At 39.9% G+C, this 25,965-nt stretch overlaps 1 protein-coding gene across 1 annotated transcript; it reads right to left on the bottom strand.

Moving 5' to 3' along the window:
- Positions 1-2,003: 2,003 nt before the first annotated feature.
- On the bottom strand, positions 2,004-11,406 carry efhd2 (EF-hand domain family, member D2). The gene is made up of 4 exons (XM_010747501.3): positions 10,900-11,406; positions 6,158-6,305; positions 5,930-6,064; positions 2,004-5,282 (listed from the first exon to the last, which is right to left on the bottom strand). The coding sequence occupies exons 1-4, from the start codon at positions 11,187-11,189 to the stop codon at positions 5,151-5,153; spliced, it is 705 nt and encodes a 234-aa protein (XP_010745803.1). The 5' UTR covers positions 11,190-11,406; the 3' UTR covers positions 2,004-5,150.
- Positions 11,407-25,965: the final 14,559 nt, after the last annotated feature.

Consider the following 25,965-nt stretch of genomic DNA (forward strand, 5'->3'; position numbering starts at 1 on the left):
TCCAGAGTCTTTCGGACCTCTGAAATCTATCAGCGCCTATCACGAGGTGACCCACACAACCCCTGTTAATAACCACTTTACATCATGGCTGTGTCAAGAATGTCACTCTGTTTATGAGGTTGTAATGATGAGATTTTGTTTTGACAAGTGAATTCTCTGGTGTGTTGCTGGGAGACAGGGGGTATGCCTGCCAGCCATATCTCCTGACACCATTCACAGACCCCCAGGAAGCACAGCAGGCCAACAACCATGCCCATGCCAGGACCAGAGCCAGAGTTGAAATGACCTTTGGCCTCCTGAAGGCACGCTTTCAGTGTCTTCGCAAGACATGTGGCTTGTGCTGTCCTCCACAATGTGGCCTGCCTGAGGAAGGAGAGGGCCCCCAGAGTGCCACCAGCCATCCTGCAATCTTCCCTGATGACGACAGTGGTCGGCTAATGAGGGACCAATATGTGTTAAATTATTTTAGTTAACATGCATCCTTTAAATTTCAATTAAATATGTCCTGCAGTGGCAGAGGAATTTGTGTTTTTATTATTATTATTTTTTTTATTTAATTGAAATTGATTTGGCCTCTTATGATGATTGTGCTGTATACTGTGTATATACAAACTTGCAGGGAGGCAACTGCATCCATTCATTTGATGTGTATGGATTTATCCTGCATTTATTTCAGTGTGCAGACATGTGGGGTGTGTTATATACAGACCTTTGAATGTGTATTTATCCTTGTGTTGATTCTGTGCTTTCTATCTTGTGTTGAAAGGAGCTGATGGTTTACCTGTTTTGATTTATCCTTATTCGATAAAGGAACATAATGTTACACTTTGTGTATTTCTATTTATATGAGATGTGTATTTTATATGACAGAGTATTAGTGCCACACTAAGGAACGGGGGGAAAAGGCGTTTTTATACTACGATACTTCTGACAATGAGATAAGGGATGAGATTAAATAGATCCTGGTCTGGAGCAGGCTAACTCCACAGAATAAATCTCCATGGTAATTTATACCATAACATATCCTACTGCCCCCTATCTTGCTTTTGTGCAACCGGATCCCGGATAAATTGAGCCAGGATAACCAAGATATCCCGGCTTAATCCCTTATCCTAGTTTTGTGCAACGGGCCCCTGGACACAAGCCTGACCAGCCAACCAAACACAAAACAAGTTTTCATGCTCTTACTTTAATATCAAAGGTCAGATTTAGGGCTCTATTTACAGAATATGGCAGAAATGAAATATAAAAATATTCAAGTTTGTTTTCATTAGTGTATAATCACCTGAAAGTAACAACCGTCATGTTTTTGTTACCTTAGAATGAGACTTTCATCTACAAACAGCGCAGGTCCTCTTCCATAGAGTCCAAAGCTAAATATTCTAATTCATAACTAATTATTATCCATATTTATTCCACACAGTGGAAATGTTTTCAAAGTGCAATGGCAGAGGTCAACACAACAAAGAGATTATTGAAAGTCATTTCTTATCATCTGTATATTAGCAAAGATCAAAACAAACATCATCACATTCGTCACTGTTAATGATTGTTATTCAGATCAGAGTTCATTCAAACGGAACAAAGTTTTCACATTCAACTGTTCACAGTTGAGTTTCTGAACAGAGGAAGTTTAGATTTAAAGCTGAGTCCTGAACTCTCAGTGATTACCTGAATACATGGAGGAAAGAATCCGAACAGTTGAAGTGTCCTTAAGCAAGATACTGAACCCAAATGGATCCTGATGGCTGTGATGTCTGTATGTAAATGTCATTGTGAGTGCTGTATTGCTCCTGATGAGCATGCTTTGTCAGTGTATGGGTGTATGTGGTGTAAAAGAGCTGCTCATCGGAAAGGTGCTGTAGGAATAGTCCATCCTCTTACAGAGTCTCTCAGAGAATGACAGCTGCAACAGAATATCCCTCCATGGACAAACAGAGGGTATGGGAAGAGTATGATGAATGATGAATGGCAAAAAAAAGAAAGAAAGACACAAGACAACAATTTTCTATAGAACTATATTTTGTCATTGTTATTGTCAACATCATTTCAATTCACATTTTTGTTGCTGTAGAGAACAGCTCCACTGCATCGGGCAGAATGACAGCAGCTGAAACATTTGGCACTGTTCTGGTGACAATAAGGACATGAAGGAATGAAGTGGGAGGACGACAATTCATGGAATCCACTGTATGCGCACCAACACAGTCTCTGTTCTCCACCAGTGATTAGCTCGTTTCATGGAACGAAGTGTAAAATGAATGATGCTTTTGTTTGCTGTTACCCGTTCACTACGTCATACAGTTGTTGTCCTGGACAATGAACAATGAGAGATTTGCATATATAATTAAGGCTCATCATTTTTTAATTTTTCCAAGAGAAACAAAAGAAAATTAATGTTTCTATTAAATATTCAGGGAATTTAGGGAAATCAGTACCAGAAAGAAAAACCCCACGTATCAGCACAAAGATCTAAATATTATAGCTACCAGTGTCAGCAGGAAACAACACACCACATATGAACTGTGTGGACAAAACTAAAAACAATGAGCCTTACTGTATATACTATACAATACACACCAGGACAAACATGACAGCTCAGACAAAACCCAAAAATACAACTACACACGAGCGTCTTCCAATTTACATCATCGGGTGTCCTCCAGCTCACCGAAGAGCACCAACAACGAACTGAGGACAGATTTTTATTGAAATGTTTATACTGTGATAAAAAGATTTGTTCTATCATTTATTATTCAACACTTCAGTCACAATGTGCCATGACGTGTTATTATATGAATGTCTCGTGCCATGACACAAAAATGAAAGATTTAAAGTGATAATCCTGAAGATCTATATTAAAAAAAAAGGAATGCTTCTGAATACACTTAAGGCTAGGCCGTATGGTCAAACACATTACATGACATCACTGATGAGATGCTGACTTCACGTGACAGTGTGTGGGAGTCACATCAGTAAAAAATAGGTTTCACTTTAGTTTCTTTTGGGTACACAACTTTTAAAATCCACATCCACATGATCAATCCATCACACCACTCTGCTCCCACTCAATAAACATGAATATGGTTCAATCACTTTATCTGCTGTTGCTCCACTACTGACAGGAAATATATGGAAGAGTCCACATCTAACTTCACACTGTAACATTACTGCAATGCATTTATAAAATGCACCGTCACTCCTACTGCATGCCCCGTCAGTAACTAAGGCAATTTGTTCTCTTCATGACTCAAATGTGGAGCAAGGAACACTGAACACCACCTGAGGAGGAATGTGAGGAAGCATCAGAGGCGGAGTAACTGTGCAGAAAGGTTTGGTCCCTTTTAAAAATGCAATGCAATAACATGCAACCATGACAACTGTCACTTAGTAAGAGAGAATTAATGAAGGTTATGAGTTGTATTAGCATCGATGTTTGTAACATGCAGCTGTTTGTTCATTCATGGCCCGTTAGTAACTCTGCTGATTTGAATGTGTGAACACAATCCACAAAACGATCTTTAGGATTAACACTTCGAGCTTCAAACACAAGCTCGTCATTTTGAACCAATGTTAACACTCGTATCAAGGATAAATCTACGATCTCTTGATTACTTGTATCAAATTACCATGTAGGTGCAAAGTGTGCAAATCTCTTGGCTAAAAAGATTTACCTGATTACAGACAACAAGCTGGACCTCATGAGCCACAGGAAGTGAGCTGATTGGCATTCAAGGCTGCTGAACAAGCAAGAAGTGATACTCATCTTCTTCTTTTGATGAGGCATTTCACAGAAGAGGAAGTGTGATTCATCATCTTCCCTTCCCTTATCAAAACTACAGAGCATTGACGCACCCTGACTCACGAAACTCATGACTGACTTTACATCAGTGCACAGTGGCCTGGTCTAAGTGCTATGATGACACGTCCAGCAGAGCGAGCGCACAGTGGCAACACTTCTTTACAAAAAGAAAAAGCCTGGATTTATTTTGCATAGTTTTGCCCATTGTTCCTATCAGGTGTGAAAACATTTCACTCACTTCCTTCACCGTTGAGCTCTGGCCATCTGATCCAAACCACTCATCTATTTAAGTAATGTATGTATTTATAGCAACCATGGGAACAACAACAAACTGGAACTAGGAAGTAGTTCCTGGACCATGTGGAACTTTCACTTCCAGATGATTGATTTTGACATTTGTGACTAATGTAGTTGAAATGAAGTCCCTGCCCAGATCTCAGCACTGAGGCAGATGAATAAAGTGTTAACAGAGCTGATGGGAATAAAGGCTAAAACTAGGAGTGATTTATGTTTCTACAAAAAAGACTAATTTTAAAGTTGTCTGTGCTTCAGAGGATCCATGAAAAAAACCCATGGGCATCACCACAACCAGTTCAACCCACAACTACTAGATCTAGTAATACCCACCCACCCAAACCCAGAGTATAAAAATAAGAGCTGACCGTAAAAATGCAGAGCTCAGCTATTTGTTCAACGTTTAACACTGACCGAATTTTGTGTGGCAGATGTGTGCAAAGAGTCTCTGTGGATTTGATTGTGGAGTTCAGCGATGAGTAAAGACGCTGACGGACACTTGACAGTGCAACGCATGCATTCATCACTAGTCTACACAAGTACCAAGAACTGGACACTGAGTCACTTTACAGTGTACTGGTGTCAGCTCCAATCATTGGAATACTCTGAGGCAGAACATTACTACTCTGGAAAGATATCATGGTGACAATCATTCCAACCATTTCCTGCAGTGCATCACATATTTGGTGTTGGATGGATGACAGACACTGTAAGAATCATCCATTCATTCAGCTCAGTACACGCTGATCGACTGGACATCCTGCTGCAGTTACTCTAAACTACTACTGAATTTGTATTTTTGATGAGACTGTTAATGAGCCACAGAGCGACATGAATGGATGATTCTTTATCTGATAGATTGTTCTTAAGGTATTCAGTTCATGGTACAGTTGTAGACTAGTGACCAGCATGCGAGACCACTTGGAGCCTCTATTTGGCTCAGGGCTACCATTGTCTGACACACACACAGAGCATTCAAACACACACACATTGATAAACTGACAGCATTAGTGCAGCACAGAGAGCGACAGGTCCTGAGAGAAGAGCGAGGCGGTCACTTGAAGGCTGACTGCAGTTCTTTGAAAGCGGCACGTCTCTGTTTCTGCTCCTCGGCCTGCTTCTTCTTGACCTCCTGCTCCTGGCGGATCTCTGCCTCAAACCGGTTGGACTCATTGATGGCGTGGACCTGTCAGACAGGAAAAAACAAACAGCTGTCACACAGGCAAACAGGCAGAGCATTGATGGGAAACCACACCCTGTGTGTGGCACCCCGTATCAAAAACTAAAATACTTCAATGCATGCACGCCCATCAAAACCAACATGGTACTGAATGACCAGCACCAATCAGGTGTGTGTAAAGGTGTGTGTTCAACGCTACATCAGATAATGTCTCTGTTTGTGATGAGTAGACCGCACAGGAGGATGGAGGCCAAATTGATGGAGTCGTTCTGATTATGAATTTGTTGAAATAACTTTGTTCCTTTGGAAACTCAAATGGAGATCATATTAAATACTTATTCTACAAACTCAGTGTGGCAGCTTGTCTGTCTCTACAGTATGACTCAGCCCTGTGATTGAATGGCTCCAGCCTGTGACCCTCAAGGGTAAGAGAGTACTATACTATCCATTATGAATGGAAAGTCTGGTAACCAGGCACTCCACACACACCACAGTGTGAGAGAACTGAGATGTTACCCAGCCTCATACAATATATGTTTGTAGGTTATTAAATAATACTTCGCAGTCATGTATTCTTGTGTCTGTTGTTTAGTTCGCTGATGGAAATTTCAATACATGTCGTAATAGTTTTTAGTCTGTTGGAGTCAACGTACTTTGGCTTCAAAGAAAGTCTTGGCTCCTTTGACTCCCTCTGTGGAGACATCGATTTCAGAGAGACGAGCGAGGACACAGAGGCCGCTGTCCTCTGCCAGCTCTCCTGCTGCTGCCTTCCTGAAGATCAGCAGGAACTGAGGAGGACGGGAAGAACAGAGAGACATGGTTGACAGACAGAAGGAACATCACATCCCGTGACTGAGTCTGATCTGGTTTCCTTGTTTCACCTCTCTGAAGCTGAGCTTGTTGTCCAGATCCTCGTCCACCTCCTTGATCATGTTCTTCAAGCCGAGGTGTGTCTGTGGAGCTTCGAGCTTCTCCATCATCAGCTTCAGCTCCATCAGGTCGATGTAGTTGTCTTTCCCAGCGTCGTACCTTGATAGAATAAAGAATCAAAACTGTGAATGGAATTTACTTTCTGGTGTCTCCCTCTGTGTGTCAGATGCTTCTACATACTGACTGAACATTAATGATTTATTTTCGTTTTTAAAATCACACATACCACACACTGAGTAACACCATCAACAGATAATGATTTCTTTAATGAATGAAGCAACAAAGACCCCAGAAACAACTCTATGGATGTCTTCACTGTGTGTGTGCTGCAGGGAGGCGTGCCCTGGGACTCTGATTCAGCCTTTGTGCATCAGTGATTGGTGGGAAATGTTTATACAGGAAGTGATGACGTGATAAACATCTTTTTTAAACAACAGTGAATGTACTCCGCCTTAAAGCTGGACGCACACTGGCTACAATTCTCAAAGAATGAGGACATGAAAAGCATGTGGCTGCTGTGTTGTATGAAACACTAACCGTCCTTTGTATCCATTTCAGACTAATTCAGTGCATGTAGGTGTTTCATCAAAGTCTGTGTGAGTGTTTATGTGTGTGTGATGAGAGATGGTCATTTTACCATCCAAACGACGAGTAAAAAGACAGACGAGTTCTGTCTCACAGGGCTTCCCATCCCCCTCCTCTGTGCTAACTGCTCTCAGCTCTGTGCATTATACAACAGAGGAAGTCCATGCCTCACACTGCATTTCCTCTTTCATGTCCAGAGAAGAAAAGATCATTTCTTCCTGAATACTCACGTCGGAGTTAATACAGGGGCTAAATCTGGCAGTCCTGCAATTATTCTTAATTATTGTTTACATCCTTGCTTATCTACAACGTATTTATCATTCTACAACACAGGGTTGTACAGTATCACTGAGGCTTGGTAGATGGGTACCAGAGCCTGTCCTGGGCCCAGCACAGACCATGCTCCTACATCTGTACAAAGAAAACATGAACACGTTTTATGTTCTTTTATGGTACCAGCTTCACTGAGATGGTTAAAGTCCGTCTAAAGTCAATTCTAAGATTTCTTTCAAAACACATTAAATATGTTGGAGAATAGTTGCTGAAAACATGTGAAAAGACTTTGGATGATATATTACTGAAATGTGGAGTTAGAGATTAAAACTGTTTTTCACCAGTTTTCAGTACAGGATTTTGTGGGCGGTCCTTAAAGGGTGGCTCGATGACACGCTGAGGCCACCCTGAGCATACCCCTGCACCCCTAACAGAGAGATGGAGATGAATTCATCTCGCTCAGAGTGTTTCAAAGTTAGTCATGTCATTTTCTGAACTCATCTGACACGTTTCAGTCGCTTCAAAATGCCTGCATGACTGCTCCCACCAGTGGGCGTGGCTTCAGCACATTCAGTGGACCCGCCCCCACAATCCCGGAGCTGAGAATTTTAACCTGATTTTCACACCTAATTTTTATAAACTTAACTTAATCATTCAAATTTGGCCCAGTGGTTAATAACACTTTCTTCTCAGAACACATATTTATTTTTACTGGTTAATAACACTTTCTTCTCAGAACACATATTTATTTTTACTGTTTATGTGATCTCCTCATGGAATGCTACTGAAGACATATCACGTCTCATATATTCCCTATGTATTTCAGTTGTTAGTGATGTGCGGACTGGTTCCCAGTTCTCACCACTGGCATTAACCCCTGTCCTGGGCCTGAAAACCTCCTCCTCTTTCTCCCTTCTCCTCCTCCTGGAAGTCCAAAGCTCATGTGCATACCAACACTCCCCCAGTGCTCACTGAGCAAACGTTAGCAAGCTGCATTTCACAGCAGTTTACTACTGTTGACCAAGAAACCAGAAAACATTTTCTCCATAAAATATGATCCAGTAAGTGTATGTGTGTGTAGCACTTTCAATATCTCTCTCCAGTCTCTGTGTTGAGTAACTGTTAAGACTGGTTGGCATGGTTCCACGTCTATTTTCAGATATTTGTTTTTCAAAGACGTTGAGGACTCAGAGCCTTGTTTCCCATGAAGGAAGCTGTCCAGTGTTTTCTTTCTGCACAAACATCTGTCTGTCACTGCACTACAGAAACAGGTATGATCATAAAAAAAAACAGAGGAGGTCATGTGGACTGAAAGCTGGATGAAGTTCTGAGCAAAGGCTTGCAAAACCTTTACTGTTTTTCTAGTTTCTCCAAAGCATTTCACAATTTCCTTATTATTAATCTAGAGTCTACTCTAGCTGTACTCTGGTTTATCATTTTTATTAGCGTTTTATTAACAGTAGCAGCTTAACAGAGACTGCACATGCAGGAACGGACTGTGGATTGGAGTCAAACCTGGGTCACTTAGCTGCTGAACACTTCCTGTGGGAGCAGTGTGTGACCACTACCTCGCTTAACTGCTGCGACTGAGCATTATTCTAAAAACAGCCTTAGGCAGGAGTCACATCTCACAGCTTCTTTTCAGTGGCTGGCCTCATAATAAGGGATGTCCTTACAGGTTTTGACTTGTTTCATTGGATCCAATCTACTGTAGTCTGGAGGTAGTAGTAAGATACTACACCCTTATTATCACTTGGCTCTGCGGTAAACACACTCACATCGTACTCAACAATCTCACACTGATTTTTGCACATAACACTCATTTTAACTCAGAAGATAAATACTCAAATTGTACATGTGTGACTGGGTCTGTACAGAGTGTGAGTAAGCAGTGCATTTCAAATGCCTGGACAGGCTTGGACATGACAGGAACCTGAAGAATCTGGGCAGAGCCTCCAGAAACAGCCAGCACTTACACACATGCAAAGACAAAACCTAGAGTGAATGCGAACAACTGTCGATGCTGTTCTTCAGCTCGGAAAAATGCCAACGAACAGAGGTCTCTTTATTTCAGAAAGACGTGTTGGACAATGGAGATTCTGTAATAATGAGCATCACTGAGTGTCACACATGCTTTGTCAGGTTTATAAACATATATAAATATATATATATATAATAATGTGATGACAGTAGCTCTGTGTGAGAGGAAGCGGTCAGCTGAGGTAAAATAAACTCATTTCACCAGCTCAAACCACGCACACTGACTCACTGCTACAAGGTGTCACGCTGCTCACTTCAGCCATGGAGGCTGACTCATCCACGACTCAGCACACAGCTTCCTGCTAAACTAAAGCGAAGTGTGGTAAATGACACAGTCGATAAAAAAAGACAACTGTAGCTTCAAACAGTTACCACAAGACATTAACGCTTAGTTCAAATACAGGTCGGACTAAATATTTGCATCACTTCCCACCACAAGTGGCAGTAAAAGGTGGTGTCTAATTGGAGCCGGCTTCCTGTGTGGCACATTTCACCTTCTGGTGGTTGAGAAATGGTTCTTTTTACTTCAGAGGGGTTTTTAAAACACACCAATAAAGTCATGCTTTTTTTATTCCCACACATATTTACAACATATTTTCTGTAATACCCACGGGCATCAACATGTCTTATATTATCATATTAAGTTAGGATGTTAATGGGGCGGCCGGTAGCGTAGTGGGTTAGGCGGCCGCCCCATGTGTGGAGGCTATAGTCCTCGCTGCAGCTGGTCCCAGTATGAATCCCCCCTCTCTCTGCCCCTTGCTTCCTGTCTATCTTCAGCTGTACTATCATTAAAGGCCAAAAAAATAATCTTTAAAAATAAAAAAATAAAAAAGTTACCATGTTAATGAACTGATACTGGTCATCCAAAGAGTCCCAGACTGAGCTGCACTTTGTGGGGCAGGACTCAGGTTTAACTCGGGGTTATAGGGTTCAGTATGAAGGACATGAAGGCATTTGCACACCTCAAATAATTTGAGAATTACCATGTCTGATCTTATGAACTATGAGGAACTTATGAGAACTAAAGTTGAACTGAGGTGGACATTGTTTTTTTGAAAAGAAAAGTGGTATCTTGTTTTGTTCACAGTTTTGATTTAAGGTTGTATGAATTGTCATTTGGATTTATGCACCCTTTGTGTGCTTTTCATTAGACGTCAACTAGTTTTAAACTTTCAGGCTGAGTCCTGGCTGGCACCTCAAAAAACTAAACAAAATTCAAATAATAGTAACACCTGAAAACCATCACACTGTCAATGAGTGTGTTATTACATTTAAAATCCATTCTGACTGCAGGAGGAGGAGGGTTACTGATTATCTGACCAGCTTTTTTTTAATCATTAACTGTTTTATTGAGCACACATCAGGCCCTGGACTGAGAACTGAGAACATTGTGCAACATTTGATCCTCAGTGAGAGCCTTTTGTCTAAATTTCCTTATCATGCACTTACATAACGTCCCCACCCTGCAATCACTCCAGCTACGGAAACACACGAGTCCACACAGCCCTGAAGAAAAAGCTTCAAACATTCATCATTGTTGTTGTTGCAGTCCACTTATAAACCATTTACACAGTATAATGAGCATGGTGTCATCAGACTCAGTTGTGTTCACTTTAGATTTCACCTTTCCAGTAGCAGATATTGAAGAAGTGGATGTGATCAAATCATTTCTGCTTTCTGCAGAAGTCAACTTCCTTATATGAGCAATGTGAGAGACCACACACACACACACACACACACACACACACACACACACACACACACACGTAGTGTAATGCATGCACACACTCACATTTTGAACATCTTCTCCATGTCTTTGATCTGCTGCCTGGAGAACTCCTTGAACTCGGTGTAGGGGTTGAACACCTTCATGCTGGGCTGGCAGCGCTCCCCCTGGCCCTCGTTCAGCTCCTCTCTCCGCATCAGTTTAGCGCCCAGCTCGGAGTCAGCGTTGGCCGTGCTTGGTTTCTCTTCCGAGCCGTTCAGGTGTCCTCCGGGCCCGTCCACAGCGACAGGTTCCTCGGCCCCTTCCTCGATCTGCAGCCGACGGCTGAGCTTGGACGAGAGCTCGTCTGTGGCCATGTTCAGGGTTCAGCACGCAAGGCGTCACACTGAAGATACACGCTGGCTTTAGTCCGGGTGTTACGCTGGATACGTGGATTAGTGTGGAGAGCCGGAACAAAGCAGCCACACATGAATGTGTGTGTCTGTGGGTCTCTGTGAGTTTCAGAGCTGCAGGTCAAGTTCAGCTCGGATCCACTCACGATGGTGCACACTGGCTCATTAGCTACGTAGCGTAACGTAGCGCTGTCACGCCGTGACCACGCCTTTTAAAGACACAGGCACACGGTCACAGCCTGCAGGACGCTGCAGGTGTCTGCCTCAACCCGACACCACCTGGCACACCATCACTGTGCACGGTGCACGGTGATGATGGTGATGATGGTGGTGGTGATGGTGATGGTGATGGTGATGGTGGTGGTCGTGGTGGTGATGGTGGTGGTGGTGGTGGTGATGGTGATGGTGATGATGGTGATGGTGGTGGTGGTGATGGTGATGGTGGTGGTGGTGGGGATGATGGTGCTGGTGATGGTGATGGTGATAGTGATAGTGATAGTGATGATGATGATGATGATGATGATGATAATGATGGTGATGATGATGATGATGTCTTATGTATGTATATATGTATGTGAGTGTACTTTGGGATAGATAATAATAATAATAAAATAATAATATTAATTAATTAATAACATTTAACCTGTGCAAGGTGTGCATACACACACAACTGCAATATATAATATGTACACATGTATGTGTACATATACACAAGGTATGATATGATATATGATATATAGTATATGTATAATATATGCTTAATAAATACTTGACTATAAAAGATATACATACTATAAATAATATACTATGAATATAAATAGAATGTGCAAAAAGACAAGAATATTGTATAAATATGATATATAATATCAGTATGGTTTATATTAACACATATCACATGATATGATGTACAGTCCCTGACAAAAGTCATGTCGCTCGGGTACAAGTTGACCTTAAGTGCCCCTCAAATATATTTCTAATCATTTTTATTATTTTTTTTTACAAGAAATGGCTCATTTCAATCCCAACAGATTTTGAAATAATGTTTTGGTGCCAAACGAAACTGCTGGAAAGCATTCTAACGTTCACAGCTTGGTAAAGCCCACTGAGTCAGTTTTTGCAAAGACAAAAGTCTTGTCGCCTTGTCATATGATGACGCATTCATTGATTTGCATAGAGGAATTCTATCGCTGAATTATTCCTTAGTACGAGTATTTATTTAGCATCAGGACACCAAAATGTTACATGTACATGGACCTCTTTTGTTCAGCAAATCGCAGTCTACAAGCAGTTAGCTGCAACCAACTTCCAGAAAGAGAGTGCCTAACTTAGAATTTACACAAAGTTCTACAATACGTGTACCTATCTCATTGGTTGGGGAGCGGCACTGTTTTAAACTTGGCTCTCCCTTGTTGGTGCACAGGCTAGTCCCCAGCCTCTTGGCACTCAGCTGCTCCAATCGTCTTCAGCCAGCTTCCTAAAGAAGAAGAAAACCTAAACTCCCCCTTCGATGTTCAGTTGTAGCGATCTGAGACATCTATCTTACAGTATGCCTCACATGACTAACTGCATACTGAACTATTAGGGGGTTTGACTATTTAACCCTGATGGTATCTTGTCCCTCTGTTTTCAACCGGCTGATAATCAGAGTAGCCCTCTGTTCTACAGATCCTGTTTCAATCAACTGATAGAGGTGGCCTTCTGCTCTATGGATCTATAGAAACCAGGGTGATGAGTTGGCAACACAACTTACAGGTCACACAATACGAATATATAAAACATTTTATTCTAACAGCACCCAATCCTAGATTACAGCCTCACCTGTGATCAATAATTGATCAATGAATTAGTGAGTGTGTATAAAAAGAACCCCCAGCACACCAGACCTTCACATCAACTGCAGACAACATGCCTTAGAATCACCCTGAGGCTAAAGCGTTGATTATCAAGAGGCTGAAGACCAGATCCACTGCTGAGGTGGCTGACAACTTCAAACTGTCTCAGCGTCAAGTACAGAGAATAAGAAAAAGATTTTAAGAGACTAGAGATGTTTTTGGCAAGCCCAGGTCCGGCAGACCCCGCAAGACAACTGCTCAGGAGGACCGTTAGTTGGCTTGAAAATCCAAGAACAGCCCTTTTTCCACTGCAGCTCCACCAGGCCTGGTCACCTCAAGTCCCCGTGTCAACCAGAACAGTTTGTAGAATTCTGTCTCGAAATGGCCTCCATGGTCAAATCAATGCCCAAAAACCAGTACTAAGCAAAAGGCAATTAAAAAACGTGTGGCATTTGCAGCCGGCTAAAAGGATTGACGCTGGAAAAGTGGCAGAAGGTGGATTTCTCAGATGAATCTTTGGTTGATATCACAGCCACCGTAAACATTGCAGGAGACCTATTGGAGCCTGCATGGATCCGAGATTCACCCAGAAAACAGTTAAGTTTGGTGGTGGAAAAATCATGGTCTGGGGTTACATCCAGTATGGGGGTGTGCAAGAGATTTGCAGGGTGGAAGGTAATATCAATAGCCTAAAATATCAAGAAGTATTAGCTACCTCTTACATTCCCAACCATAAAAGGGGTCAAATTTTGCACCAGACATGAACATCATTGAGCATGTCTGGGGTAAAATGAAAGAGGAAGCATGGAAGACAAAACCAAAGAATCTTGATGAACTCTGGGAGGCATGTAAGACTGCTTTCTTTGCTATTCCTGATGACTTCATCAATAAATTGTATGAATCATTGCCGAACCGCATGGACGCAGTCCTTCAAGCTTATGAAAGCCATACAAGATATTAAATATGGATCTCACAGCACCACTACTTAATTCACTGATGTTATGCAACATATTTTTGTATTTGAAGTAAATTATTTGTTCAATTTTCGCATTACTCGCTGGAGGCGACAAAACTTTTGTCTTGCCAAAATCTGACCTTTCTGTGTTCATTAAATAATCAATCTTTCTTCAGTGAAGCAAATTTATTTTAGTATATTAAACATAATTTGGGAGGGTTTTAGCTTTCATATGAGCCATTTCTGGCTCTTTCAGTGGGTTTTAGTGTTTTAGCAATTGAGAAAAACTGTAATAGGGCAGCTGTGGCTCAGGAGGTAGAGCGTGTTGTCCATTGGTGATTGGTGGTTCAATCCCCGGCTTCTCCAGTCTGCATGTCGAAGTGTCCTTGAGCAAGATACTGAACCCTAAATTGCTACCTGTAAGTCACTTTGGATAAAAGCGTCAGTTAAATGTAAATATAGGGGCAATGTGGCTCAGTGGTAGAGTGGGTCATCCAATAACCCCAAGGTTGCCAGTTTAATCCCTGCTCTTGCTGCGCAAAAAAAGATTGCCATGGCTGAGATGCCCTTGAGCAAGGCAAGTTTCTAAAAAAAAAAAAATGTAAATATTATCAGAGTATATAAAATAGTACCATTGAATTATTTTTATACCTACTGAACAGCACAACTTATATTGATTAGGTACATATAGCCTGTCAATAAGATTATGTTTATCATTCACACTATTATTACAATTACTATTATTGTAATTGCTTTATTGTTGTCATTTCTTGTATACTTTTCCTTCCTCTTCTTCCTTATATCATTTTTTTTCTTCTTTCAACTTATTTGATGTTCTCCAGATTAACAACCCACAATATCTAAAGTGTTATCAATGTAATGTTGAATGAAAAAAAATAGATTATTGGGTTCTGCACAATGGGTCATGGCAAGGCATAAGGGATTTTTGTTCCCTGTCCCCTCTGTGCCTCCCACTAGTGGCCGGAGCTGAGACACACACAGTAATTGTAGGCCAGCTATTGATTGTCAGTCAATCAATAGCTGATTGTTCTAATTACATCTCCTGCCAGTGACCATAATTATACACATGAGACATTCACACACACAAGATCCTTAACAAAAGTTTATTTATTTTTATTTCTCTTCTTTATGTTTCAAAGAAGAATTAAGCAGTGAGAGGACCTGAAAGAATCTGCTGAGCCCAGCTCGACCCAGAGGACGACACGAGGGCTACAATAAAGTAGCGGCTCTGTGATATGAAGTGTTTGTGTCATCATTTCCTTTAACTGTTCCTTACCACAAGACATTTATTCAAAAATAAATAAATAAATAAAATAAAAAAACAAAACAAAACAAATGATAACCGCTTCAAGAATCACAAATGTCATGCACAACGACATATCCTACTGAACGCACGCACAAAGGGACATTTTCGGCCACTGGGTCACCTCCACCCACAGGACAACACGAGGGTTAGGACTGATGCTGGTTTAATTGTCAAATTACTGTAAAGTAAACTGTTAATTTCATATGAATTTTTTATTTGTATTTGTATTTGATATCCCTTTTATACTATGTAATTGTAATGTAGTGGTAATGTAATTTTGCATTACTTTTTCCAAATAATTCTGTACTCTGACAATGACTTCATGAAGATATATTTATTCATACTCTAGTGAGATAGTAACTGTTTTTCTTAATTGCTAAAACACAGTTTCTGAAATCTTGCTCCATTTTCTTAAAACATTAACCTCATCTTCAAGCACTATTTACAAAACCTCTGACTCCTCTTGCGAATTCAAACTTTCGCCTCATAACAGTTTTACCTGTGCTTAAAACCAAACACTGCTCTCAAATCATAAACAAAGCGATCAAAATGATGATAGACTATCAAGCAGTCAGTAAAAAATACACCAAAACATAGAAAATACATTGTTCAAAACATAGTTCTCAGGGAGAAGTACATTTTTAATCTCAAAACAATTAATATTTTCCTATCATTTGATGAATGAAAACATGTTCTATCATAGTAGCTATGATAGTAGCTATAATGTTCATGCTGACAGCTTCTGGAATTGTGTGTCCAAGTTAAACGTACAGTAATTTCTGCCACCACTGCAGATGAAGACTTTCTGATGTGAAGTGAAAAAAAAAAGGTCCAAATAAGTACATTAGTAATGTTAGTACATATATAACATAAGTTAGGTCATGTAACTTAAAATAGGTCCACACTAACTTTTGGTTTGACATGAGATGAACAGGCCTCCTGCGTTTGTTTGACTGCCACGCACATCTGTGTGAGACGCTGGCATGAGAACAGGCAACACAGCATGTATTAACTATTTGCAAAGTATTATAATCAACTTTGAAATAACCATCAAGACAATATTTATAGATGATTTACAAAATATTTAAATATATATGTTTATAGGTGGGTTACACACTAATTTTAAACCAAATGTTACAAATATGTAGGCTATTAATGAAATGTTCATTAATGTTTTACAAACAATTTATTAAATAAATATTTAATATAGAATATCAAATTTTATGTGTGCAACAATAACCTGTTTCTAGTGTACTCAGAATGTGCGTGCTATTGTAGCATTTGTTATTTTTAGTAAATAGTAAATGAATAGTTATTGGAAGTTTAATTAACTACATTTTGAAATGTATTAATGATAATCATTATAAATGTGGATTTAAAAAGTATCTCACTGCTCTGTGAGCATGCTGATCGTTTGCTGCAGTTACATCCAGCATGCATCATGTGTTACAGTGTGGTGCTGACAGGGGGCGCTCAGCTTACACACATGAACACACTGACTGCAGCACTGTGACCTGGGAAACAATATGAGATGTCACAATAATGCTTTACAGTTTACTCCATGACACATTTTATACCACCAGCGTGTGTATAATCACCAATAAGGATGACAGTAAAACATGCAAGTATCACTGAGTATGCAGTCACCATTAATGTGGAAATAGGAAAAGATCTTTACCTTTATAGCAGACATTGATACATTGTGTTCCACAGGGCATCAGACTATATGTGCCACTTAAACGTTACAATATAAAAGATGTATATTTTACGATAGATGTAATACTTTGGTTTTCAGCTTTCTTTCTGGAAGTGTCTAACCTGTTTCATTCTCTGCAGCTGCAGACCTTTTTCACAGCAGCCATTTTGACATGAAATAGGCTCAATGCAGGTGTTTCCAATGATACTAACTGAGGTCGTGTTCCATTCAGGTCAACCTGAGTCAGGTTACACGGTGATGTGCATGTTGGCTCATTGCTGCAATAAATGGAATGGGACCTTAATTGCTGCTGTGAAAAAGGTTCTGTGCTCAGTCCTCTTTTATTCAGGTTATATATGCTTCCTTTAGGAAACATTATTAGGAATCACTCCATTACTTTCATAGTTATGCCGATGTGTCTCTCTGTTCTGTTTGGTTGTTTGTCTCTTAGTGCCCTGCAATAAGCTGGTGGCTTGTCCAGGGTGTACCCGCCTCTCGCCCAAAGTCAGCTGGTATATACTCCAGCTCCAGTAATTCTAATCACCAAAACACCAATAAATATCTGTGAAGTCCGTCTGACTGTTTTTACAGGAAACACTTGTAAAAATGAGGAAGTGAACAGAACTTAAATGATATGTAGGCTACATCACATCAGGTGTGCCAGTTCCAAGACTCTGGCACTGTGCGTACTCACTCACATTACTTACTGTGGGATGAAGCCATTGTTAATTGTTAACAACGTTAAATTGGAAGTCAACCAAAATAAAACAAGAATATTTTAAAGTAAAAGAAAAAAAGGATAAGTTTAACCAATACAGATAACACAATGTAATGACATGGATAGCACAAATATCTAAACTGACACACAGGGAGAAAAACCTCATCTCAAATCTCCAAAACTTTAAACACATTTTCTGCTTTACACACATTTTGCAGTCGGAAATGTCTTTTTAAGTGTACTGAACGCGGTTCTCTGCATAGGACACAACAATCTGACATGAAGTCACATGTCTGCAATTTCAGAACACTGCCATTTAAAATGACACTACTTGAGCTCATTGGCCACTATATGTGCCACCTGGCCAAACAGGTGTTATGTAATTGTTTAACACTTCAATCAGGAAGTAAGCAATAAAAGAGCACAGGTGAGTATCTTTGGAAGACATTGCTGAGAGAGGAAGAGGAAGAGGGAGGGTGAGAATGAGAGGGGGAGCAAGCAGTGTTGTCTAATTATTTTGCTTTCCTCTTTATTTTTTTATTTTTTCTGACATTTTTTCTGCAATTATAATTTTCAGCTCACTGTTTTGTGAGCATATTTTACTTTACTCCAATGTAAATATATCTGCTGTGCATACGTTGCACTGACTTGTTTGATGAAAATAAATATTTCAATAGCACATATGTGTATCTGAAAATATTTCTGTGCATGTGAACAATCTGAAGAATTCTCTAACTATGTTAGTATTATGGCAAAGCATACTAAAGATGAGAGTGCTTTTCATTATGCCCAACAGTGTGTAGTTGGTTAGACAGAAATCTGTAATACGAATGAAGTGTGTGCCATCTGGTGCAAAAGTTTTTGACTTTGGTTGCAGTGCTTTATTTTGCGGGATATATGAGGTGTTTTGCAGTTTGGGTGTGTGGTTTGGTGAATTGTGTATTTTGATAAAACCAGCATAGTTTGCAAAATTCTATTTAAGCAATTGGAAAAAAATGTTATTAGCCCGAACATCTATTCTCTGGCTACTCAAACATCCTCATCTTGACATCATCCTGCGCCTGCTCTCTGCTACTCTCCAGTGCTAGTGAAGGGATAAGACGCCGACGTCGACAGGTCCAGTAGGTCAGAGCAGAGCAGATGGAGGTGCACATGCAGTGGAGATGAACGTTAAAAAAATCATTTTGTTGCAGTGTTTTCACAATTGCACTGATGACCACGTTTAATGAACACAAACCACAACTCTCTCTCTCTCTCTTTCTTTTTCATATTCTCTGTTTGAAGAGAGTGATTATAGAGGTTTAGTGGAGAAGTGCAAAAAAGAATTACACCTATTATTATTATTATTAGCATGAGTCTGTCTCTGCACACTTAATATGGAGAGAGGTGCTCCTTGCAAACACTCACTCATGTGACGCACAAACTGACATGTGACACCAGCTGCAGCTGTTTGACAACACAGCACATCTGTCTGAGACAGCATGAGTCAACTCTGTGTCAGTGTGTTCCTCCAGTATGTTACTGCTACACTGAGATCTGATCTTTAATAACTCAAGTGTGTGAGCTCTACTCTGCTCTGAACTCTGAACTCAACTCTTTGTCTTCATCAATATGTGATGGAAGATCAGCAAAACCTGAGGAAAATCAAAAATCACCCTGTTTAATGAATGTGGAATGTAATGATATATCTATTTATTTTTCCGATTTTCGACTAATTTATCTTTTTTGTGTGTTTGGGGTTTTATGGTTGCAGTTATAAGGTCTTGATGAATTGGTCATTGGTTTCCATGTACGTCTTTTAAACATTTTCCCCATGTGTTATTTTGTTTCACTGGATTTTATTTAAAATGTTATTATTGATATTATATTTATTATTTTATAATTTTTTTCAATTCAATTTTATTTATATAGCGCCATATCATAACAAAAGCTATCTCATGACACTTACCATACAGAGCAGGTCTAGACTGTACTCCAGACCAACAGTTCCATGAGCAAGCACTTAGTGACAGTGGGAGGAAAAACTTCTTTTAACAAGCAGAAACCTCGGGCAGACCCACAGCTCATTGTGGATGGTCATCTGCCTTGATCAGTTGAGTTTTCAGTCACCCCTGGTTACATCTGAAAAGCAAAATAAAATACAAACAAGTGATGTATGAGGTCCCAAATAATCATTCATTATAGAAGTTTAGTAGAAAAAATAGTAAAGGGGAGCAGGTTATATACTGACGTACTAGTTAAAGTGATGGAATGATGGTAGTAAGGCCAAGAAAGAGCCCTTTTTTTGTTCATATTTCTCTGGGTTCCTCCTCACACTGAATACGATTTTTTCAGATATGTTATAGGATGTTAATTCATTCAATATTGTTTCTGTGATGGAGGAAACTCTGATTTCCAATTCTGCAAAATACATTTTTTACCAGCTGTGCCCGCAAGTAATATGAAATACTTTCGTAAAGCTTGTATCTAGAGTTTGTAATCTACCAGAATCCATATCCTTGGGTCAGAAGGAAATCTAGACATTTTGTGGTCTATTTCTGTTTTCACTTTTTTGCTCTGTGAAACACTTTGGGCTGCATCTTGGCTGTTTCTTTGACAATAAGAACATGTGAAATATGTGAAATAAGACCTGATTCACCTTCATAAATGTGTTTGTGAACTTCATGGCACTAAAGAAGGTTAAAAATGTAACACTGAGAAAATTAAAAGAGAGAGAGAGAGAGAGAGAGAGAGAGAGAGAGAGCAGCTGCTGTTCATCTCATCATCTCGCTGCTGATGGGAAGAAAAACATCATGGTGTCTCAGCTCTCCCTCTCTTTCGCATTACACAACTCTCCCTCGTTGGCACAACATCACAGGCATCAGCACACACATACAGTACATACATCTGTGTGTGGGAGCAGTGAATGGATGTTGGGGGGTGGGGGTATCTCAGCTGCTGGGCTTGTCAAAAGCCTGGGAAAGTGGCGTGTCCCTCCTCACGACGGCCTTGACCCTCCCCTTCCCAGTTCAGTCCAGCCTGCTTACTGTTTTTTTCTCCATCCCTGACTCATGTCTGTGTGAAACCTGAAGCCTTAATTCTGATCATTTTTGGGAGATGACTGTGAGCTGGGACAGCAGAGCAGCACTGGAGGGCTTAAACAACCATTTGGACCCAAACATGAGAGCTTTTATTTGCCAGTGATTCATGGGAAGTTGTAAGTGTGCGAATGCAGCATGAATTCAAGAGCTAAAGTCTTCAAATGACACCGTCCATGTTCTGATCATGGGAAGCGATTTCTTAAATAAGAACTACACACCTACTTATTATAAACTGTGTGTATAATCAGATTCATATTGTCGAATAATGTCAATACAACAACATACATATAGCGTGTGTTTTTTTCTGCTCAGAACTAACTTCTGTGTGTCTGCTTGGATTGGAAAGTTCATTTCAGATGAATTCTGTGATGTGATCATGTCCTATGCTGACCCCTACACACACACACACACACACACACACACACACACACACACCATCCATAAGCTATAGTTAGCCTGAGATATTGTGTCTTTGTTGTGTCAGCTCCTCCAGTCTACATCATACTGAACCCCAACTCACGAACCCAAATCATTTTGTTTTGTTTTTAACTGTATGTTTGCATTTGTTGAGATTAATTACACCTAATGAATACATAATAAGCTTATGGCTGTTTTGGTTTAGTTAAGTTAAACTGTAACTTAACTAAGTATGATCTGAGTGAGTGTTTGGCTGCCTGGCCGTTTGGATGGCCTCTAAAGCTCCGAGGGGAGGGAGTGGATGCGGATGTCTCTGTGTACATGGAGTCCATTATAGAGGATCCAGATGCCAATGATGAGTGAGTGCAGGGCCAGGTGGACTCAGGTGGCACATCCTATTCTAATCTCAATCTCATTAATAGCATGGATGACATGAGGTGGGGTGGCTAACCTAGGCAGCAGGGTGAGGATCATAATGCGGGGTGTCAGGGAACTTACTATGGCCTGCCCCCGTCATCTCCCTCATTGCTTCAGCAGTGTCTTTATGGAGGCTGCGGCTCATTTGTTCCAATGTGCATCAGCAGGCACTGAAGGTCCTTTTTCAACAGACTCATTGCGTGACCTGTGCTGCTGCAACATTTAGGCAGCACTTTCTCTGAAAATTAGAGTCAGCCAACAGGACCACTTGTGGGGCTCGCTCTTTGGGTTGAATGTAGAGAAGCTGGACAGCTGGTTCTGTGGCTATATCAGAGCAAAGAGGGCAGAGACAAGGCAGCAGTTTGGGCAACAAGAGTCTGTTCTAGTTACTGGAGCTCTTCTTTAAAGTAACATAGTACTACAGATTCACCAGATGACTACTAAATCTTTAACTGTAACAAAAACTACAAAGAAGACATAGAATAAAGCCGTTTTCCGTATTTCTGGACGTACCTTTTTAGCCTCCCTTGAATCTATTCTCTGTTATTACTGCTACACTGCTTCACCACTCAGGCTACAAAGCATCCTGAATGACTGACAGCACCCAGCTTCACCTTTTATTCATGTGGAAGTATGCTCACTATACTCAGGATACTGAAACACCACAAGCCAGAGCGCACCACAAGACCACAACAGCAGCCACTGTGAGACTGATATGACACCACATGCCCCTCCTCATTCAACACGTAACACTCAAACACTTCACACACACTTCTGTATGTCAAAGGAAAAAAATGCATAATAATGACAAATTAAAGTTGTTTCTCATTTTTGTATAGAAAAATTATTAAATATGATTTACACAGTATTTTCTGCTTTTGTTAAATTACATACAAATGATGTAAAATGACAGTAACTATCTGTAAGTACATTATCTAAATGTTTAGGTCCATACTAACATCTGTTTCTAATTTTGGGGCGGCTGTGGCTCAGTGGGTCGTCCAATAACCCGAAAGGTTGGTGATTCGCTCCCTGCTCTCGCTGCTTGAAAAGAATTGGAAGGTGAACTGACAGCTGGTGGGGTGGCAGTCCAACTCCTTGCCATGGCCGAGGTGCCCTTGAGCAAGGCACTGTAACCCCCCAACATCTGCTCCCCAGGCGCTGTGAATTGATGCCCACCGCTCCATGTGTCTATGGCATCTGTCTATGTGTGTTCCGACAGGTGCCAGCTGGAATGGATAAATGCAGAAGAATAATTACATGTGCACAAACATGATTAATAAAGCTTCAAATTAACTTTAAGGTAAATCTTACTAGTTTTGCATGGATGTGTACTTTTACATTCAAACTCTCTAACCCTATTTATGACTATTTGTCATTTTCTGTTTCTGTGTAATATTGTATACACATCTCTTTGAAATAATAACTTTATAACACTAAATGTATATTTTTGACATTCATTTGAATTATGACATTTTACTAATTTTACATTTTCTGTTGCCACCAGTCATTTGATTTACTATTTTCTTGTTTAAAGTGCACCTCATCACCCTCTGTCAGTCTTTCTTCAGTCCACTGTTTAGTGCAGTACTTCATTGTGTGTATGTTTATTTGTATGTAGACTGTGTGTATTTTCATAAAGTATGTATTCTTTGTATGTAATTCTTCAATTTCCCTTTTTTTTATACAAAACTTTGAGATATGCACAAGATAACCAGTGTACCTGTCTGTCTTGTCCTGTGCAAATGACAGTACATGTTGTATTGCTCTTCTTCTTCTTCTTCTTAATATCATTATTATTATTATTACTATATTTTCCTCTCTGGTGACAGTGTCTTTTGGTATATTTCTTTCTTTCTTTCTTTCTTTCTTTCTTTCTTTCTTTCTTTCTTTCTTTCTTTCTTTCTTTCTTTCTTTCTTTCTTTCTTTCTTCTTAATGTGGACATTACGATGCTGCTCACAAAGACAATTTCCTAACCTCCACCTGTTTCAGTGGACCTACACACAGCAGCATTAACGTGCACTATCACTGTTGTCTTTGCTTGTTGATGTGATATTTCTGAGGCTTCTTATTAGTCTGTACGCTCAGTATTCAAAGATTTGACTCTCTTGTCTCAGTAGTGATGAAAAGCCTCCGTTGAAATATATTGTCTGCAGAACGATCTCATTTTGCATGGTACATTTTCGAACCACAGAGAACAGTGGGTCATCACTACAGATAGGGGTGAGAAAAATTAGCATAGCCATTGTTTTCTCCACTGTCTTCTCGTGTACTACAACCCCTAAATTAATCTTTTCCTTTTTTTTCGAAATTGAGTCACCAAACCCAGTAATCCTGTCTCTTGAAATCTCTCAGTCCACTGCTGGAATGGGAGTGATTATCATAAAGGCTTGTGATCTTCAAAAATTAAATTTACCTCCCAGGTCTGGAGTTTTCTCATCCCAGCTGGAGACAGCGGATACCTCCTAAGGAGCCACAATGGAGGGTGGGGTCGCTCCATCCTGATACAAGGCTTTTGTAATCCTGAGCTGTGGTGTACATGAAATCCCACTGTAATTGCCTTCCTTCCCAAAGGCAGGTCGGTTAGAGCTAAGATATTCACCATTCTCAAGACAGCTCACAAGGACAATGGAGGGGATTTAGTTCCTATGCAGATCCTCAAACGTGCAGAATATTTTTAATGCGGGGTGCTTTGGAAAGTCTCCGTGATCTCACAATACCTGAGCCCATCTGTGTCAGAAGTAAAAGTTTAGCATGAAAATCAAATATGAATGGGAACAAGCTGGAACTGAACACTAGTATAAAAATAATAATAATAATAAATAGTAATAATACTTTAGTTTCATTTAGATTCCATCTTTTTCACCTACCTATTTTATTACTTTGACAATAACTATTATTATTTTCAAAATGTCTATTCTGATTATTGCCATCCTTTTTAATTGAACAATTTGAAGGAACACACAGAAAAACATTTCACCATGACTTTAAGAAATCCATCACCTTTTTTGTTTCTTGTTATTTTAATATTAACTTATTATTAAATTAATTAATTTAATTAAATTATTTGATAATTATGAGATGCAATGTCATTAAATTGGTAAAAATAATCAAATGCTTATGTGAAGGGAATTTAAGGAGGGCTTTATCCTCAGATCATCATCACATCATATGACCTATTCACATAAAGGTATGTTTGTAAATTCAGGATGTTGCTGTCCACAGTGCCTGCCCCTCACACACAGACTAAATGTAGTGTGTACAGTGTGTGTGCAGTCACTGTACTTCAAATTCATGTTTCATTTGCCTTCACTGTTTAAAACACATTCCAAACATTAACTTAAGTAACTCTTTAGGCCAAATAATGACTTTCCACTGTGCAGCACAGTCCTATAAAAAGTACTGTATTTTTTATATTTCAAAAACAATTACAATTTTATCCCTGTGTCTTTATCGTATGTGTGTATGGGGGTTGGAAGTGGAGGGCAGGTTGCTAAGTTGGGTGGAGAGGATGTGTGTATGCGTGTTTTAAGTTTCAAAGACTGGAAGTTGTACTGTCTCTTGTCATGGCATTGGTTTTGTATTGTGTTGTGTTCTGTTGCATTCTAGTATGTCATGTTTGTTACTATATGATTGTGAAAAATGAATAAACAAAACATTTCCAAAAAAAAACAAAAACAATTATGATATCATTAATTATCAATGTTACAAATGTGTTCTCATACAGAAATAGATTTCACATGACAGTACTGTACAGTAAACCACATGGCGTGCAGCTGCTGGTTCAGAGTACTGCGACCTTGTTTGTTCCAATTTATGCTGGACTGTTGATTTATGTTTGTGTGTGTGTGTGTGAGAGAGAGAGAGAGAGAGAGAGAGAGAGAGAAACATCCTTCATGTATTGGATGCATGTTGCAGAGTTGCAAACCAGTGATCCTGTTCTTATCGCCCCTCTATTGTAGTGGTTTAAATGGGAGTATCCACAATCCCGTCCCCGATGCCTGCTTACACATGTACATCAGACAGTCAGGTCTCTGCTGATCATGCCAAGAAAGCAACCAGTCTCAAAGGCTGCTGCTTTTCTGTCAGAATGCAAAGGAGACTTAAGGACAGAGGCAGGGAGCACAAAGAGCAGATGGACATGTTTTTAAGAACTCCTGTGTGTGTGTGTGTGTTTGTGACTTAGCTGCCTCCATTTCGCTGTATGCCAAAGTAGAAAAATAACTTGACACATGAAAATGAAACATCTTGGTTGAGAGAATCAGAGACAAGTGGAACTTAAAGAATAATAGTAGCA

This window comes from Larimichthys crocea, chromosome XV (genome assembly GCF_000972845.2).
Source record: "Larimichthys crocea isolate SSNF chromosome XV, L_crocea_2.0, whole genome shotgun sequence".
Classification (NCBI taxonomy): Eukaryota; Metazoa; Chordata; class Actinopteri; family Sciaenidae; genus Larimichthys; species Larimichthys crocea.

What these genes read in the sequence shown, in the direction of transcription:
- efhd2 (XM_010747501.3), bottom strand. Translation starts at nt 11,189, where the DNA reads ATGGCCACAGACGAGCTCTCGTCCAAGCTCAGCCGTCGGCTGCAGATC. An exon ending in ACAAGCTCAGCTTCAGAGAG is followed by an intron (nt 6,065 to 6,157) that starts GTGAAACAAGGA and finishes CGTCCTCCTCAG; the next exon opens with TTCCTGCTGATCTTCAGGAA. An exon ending in AGACTTTCTTTGAAGCCAAA is followed by an intron (nt 5,283 to 5,929) that starts GTACGTTGACTC and finishes CCTGTCTGACAG; the next exon opens with GTCCACGCCATCAATGAGTC.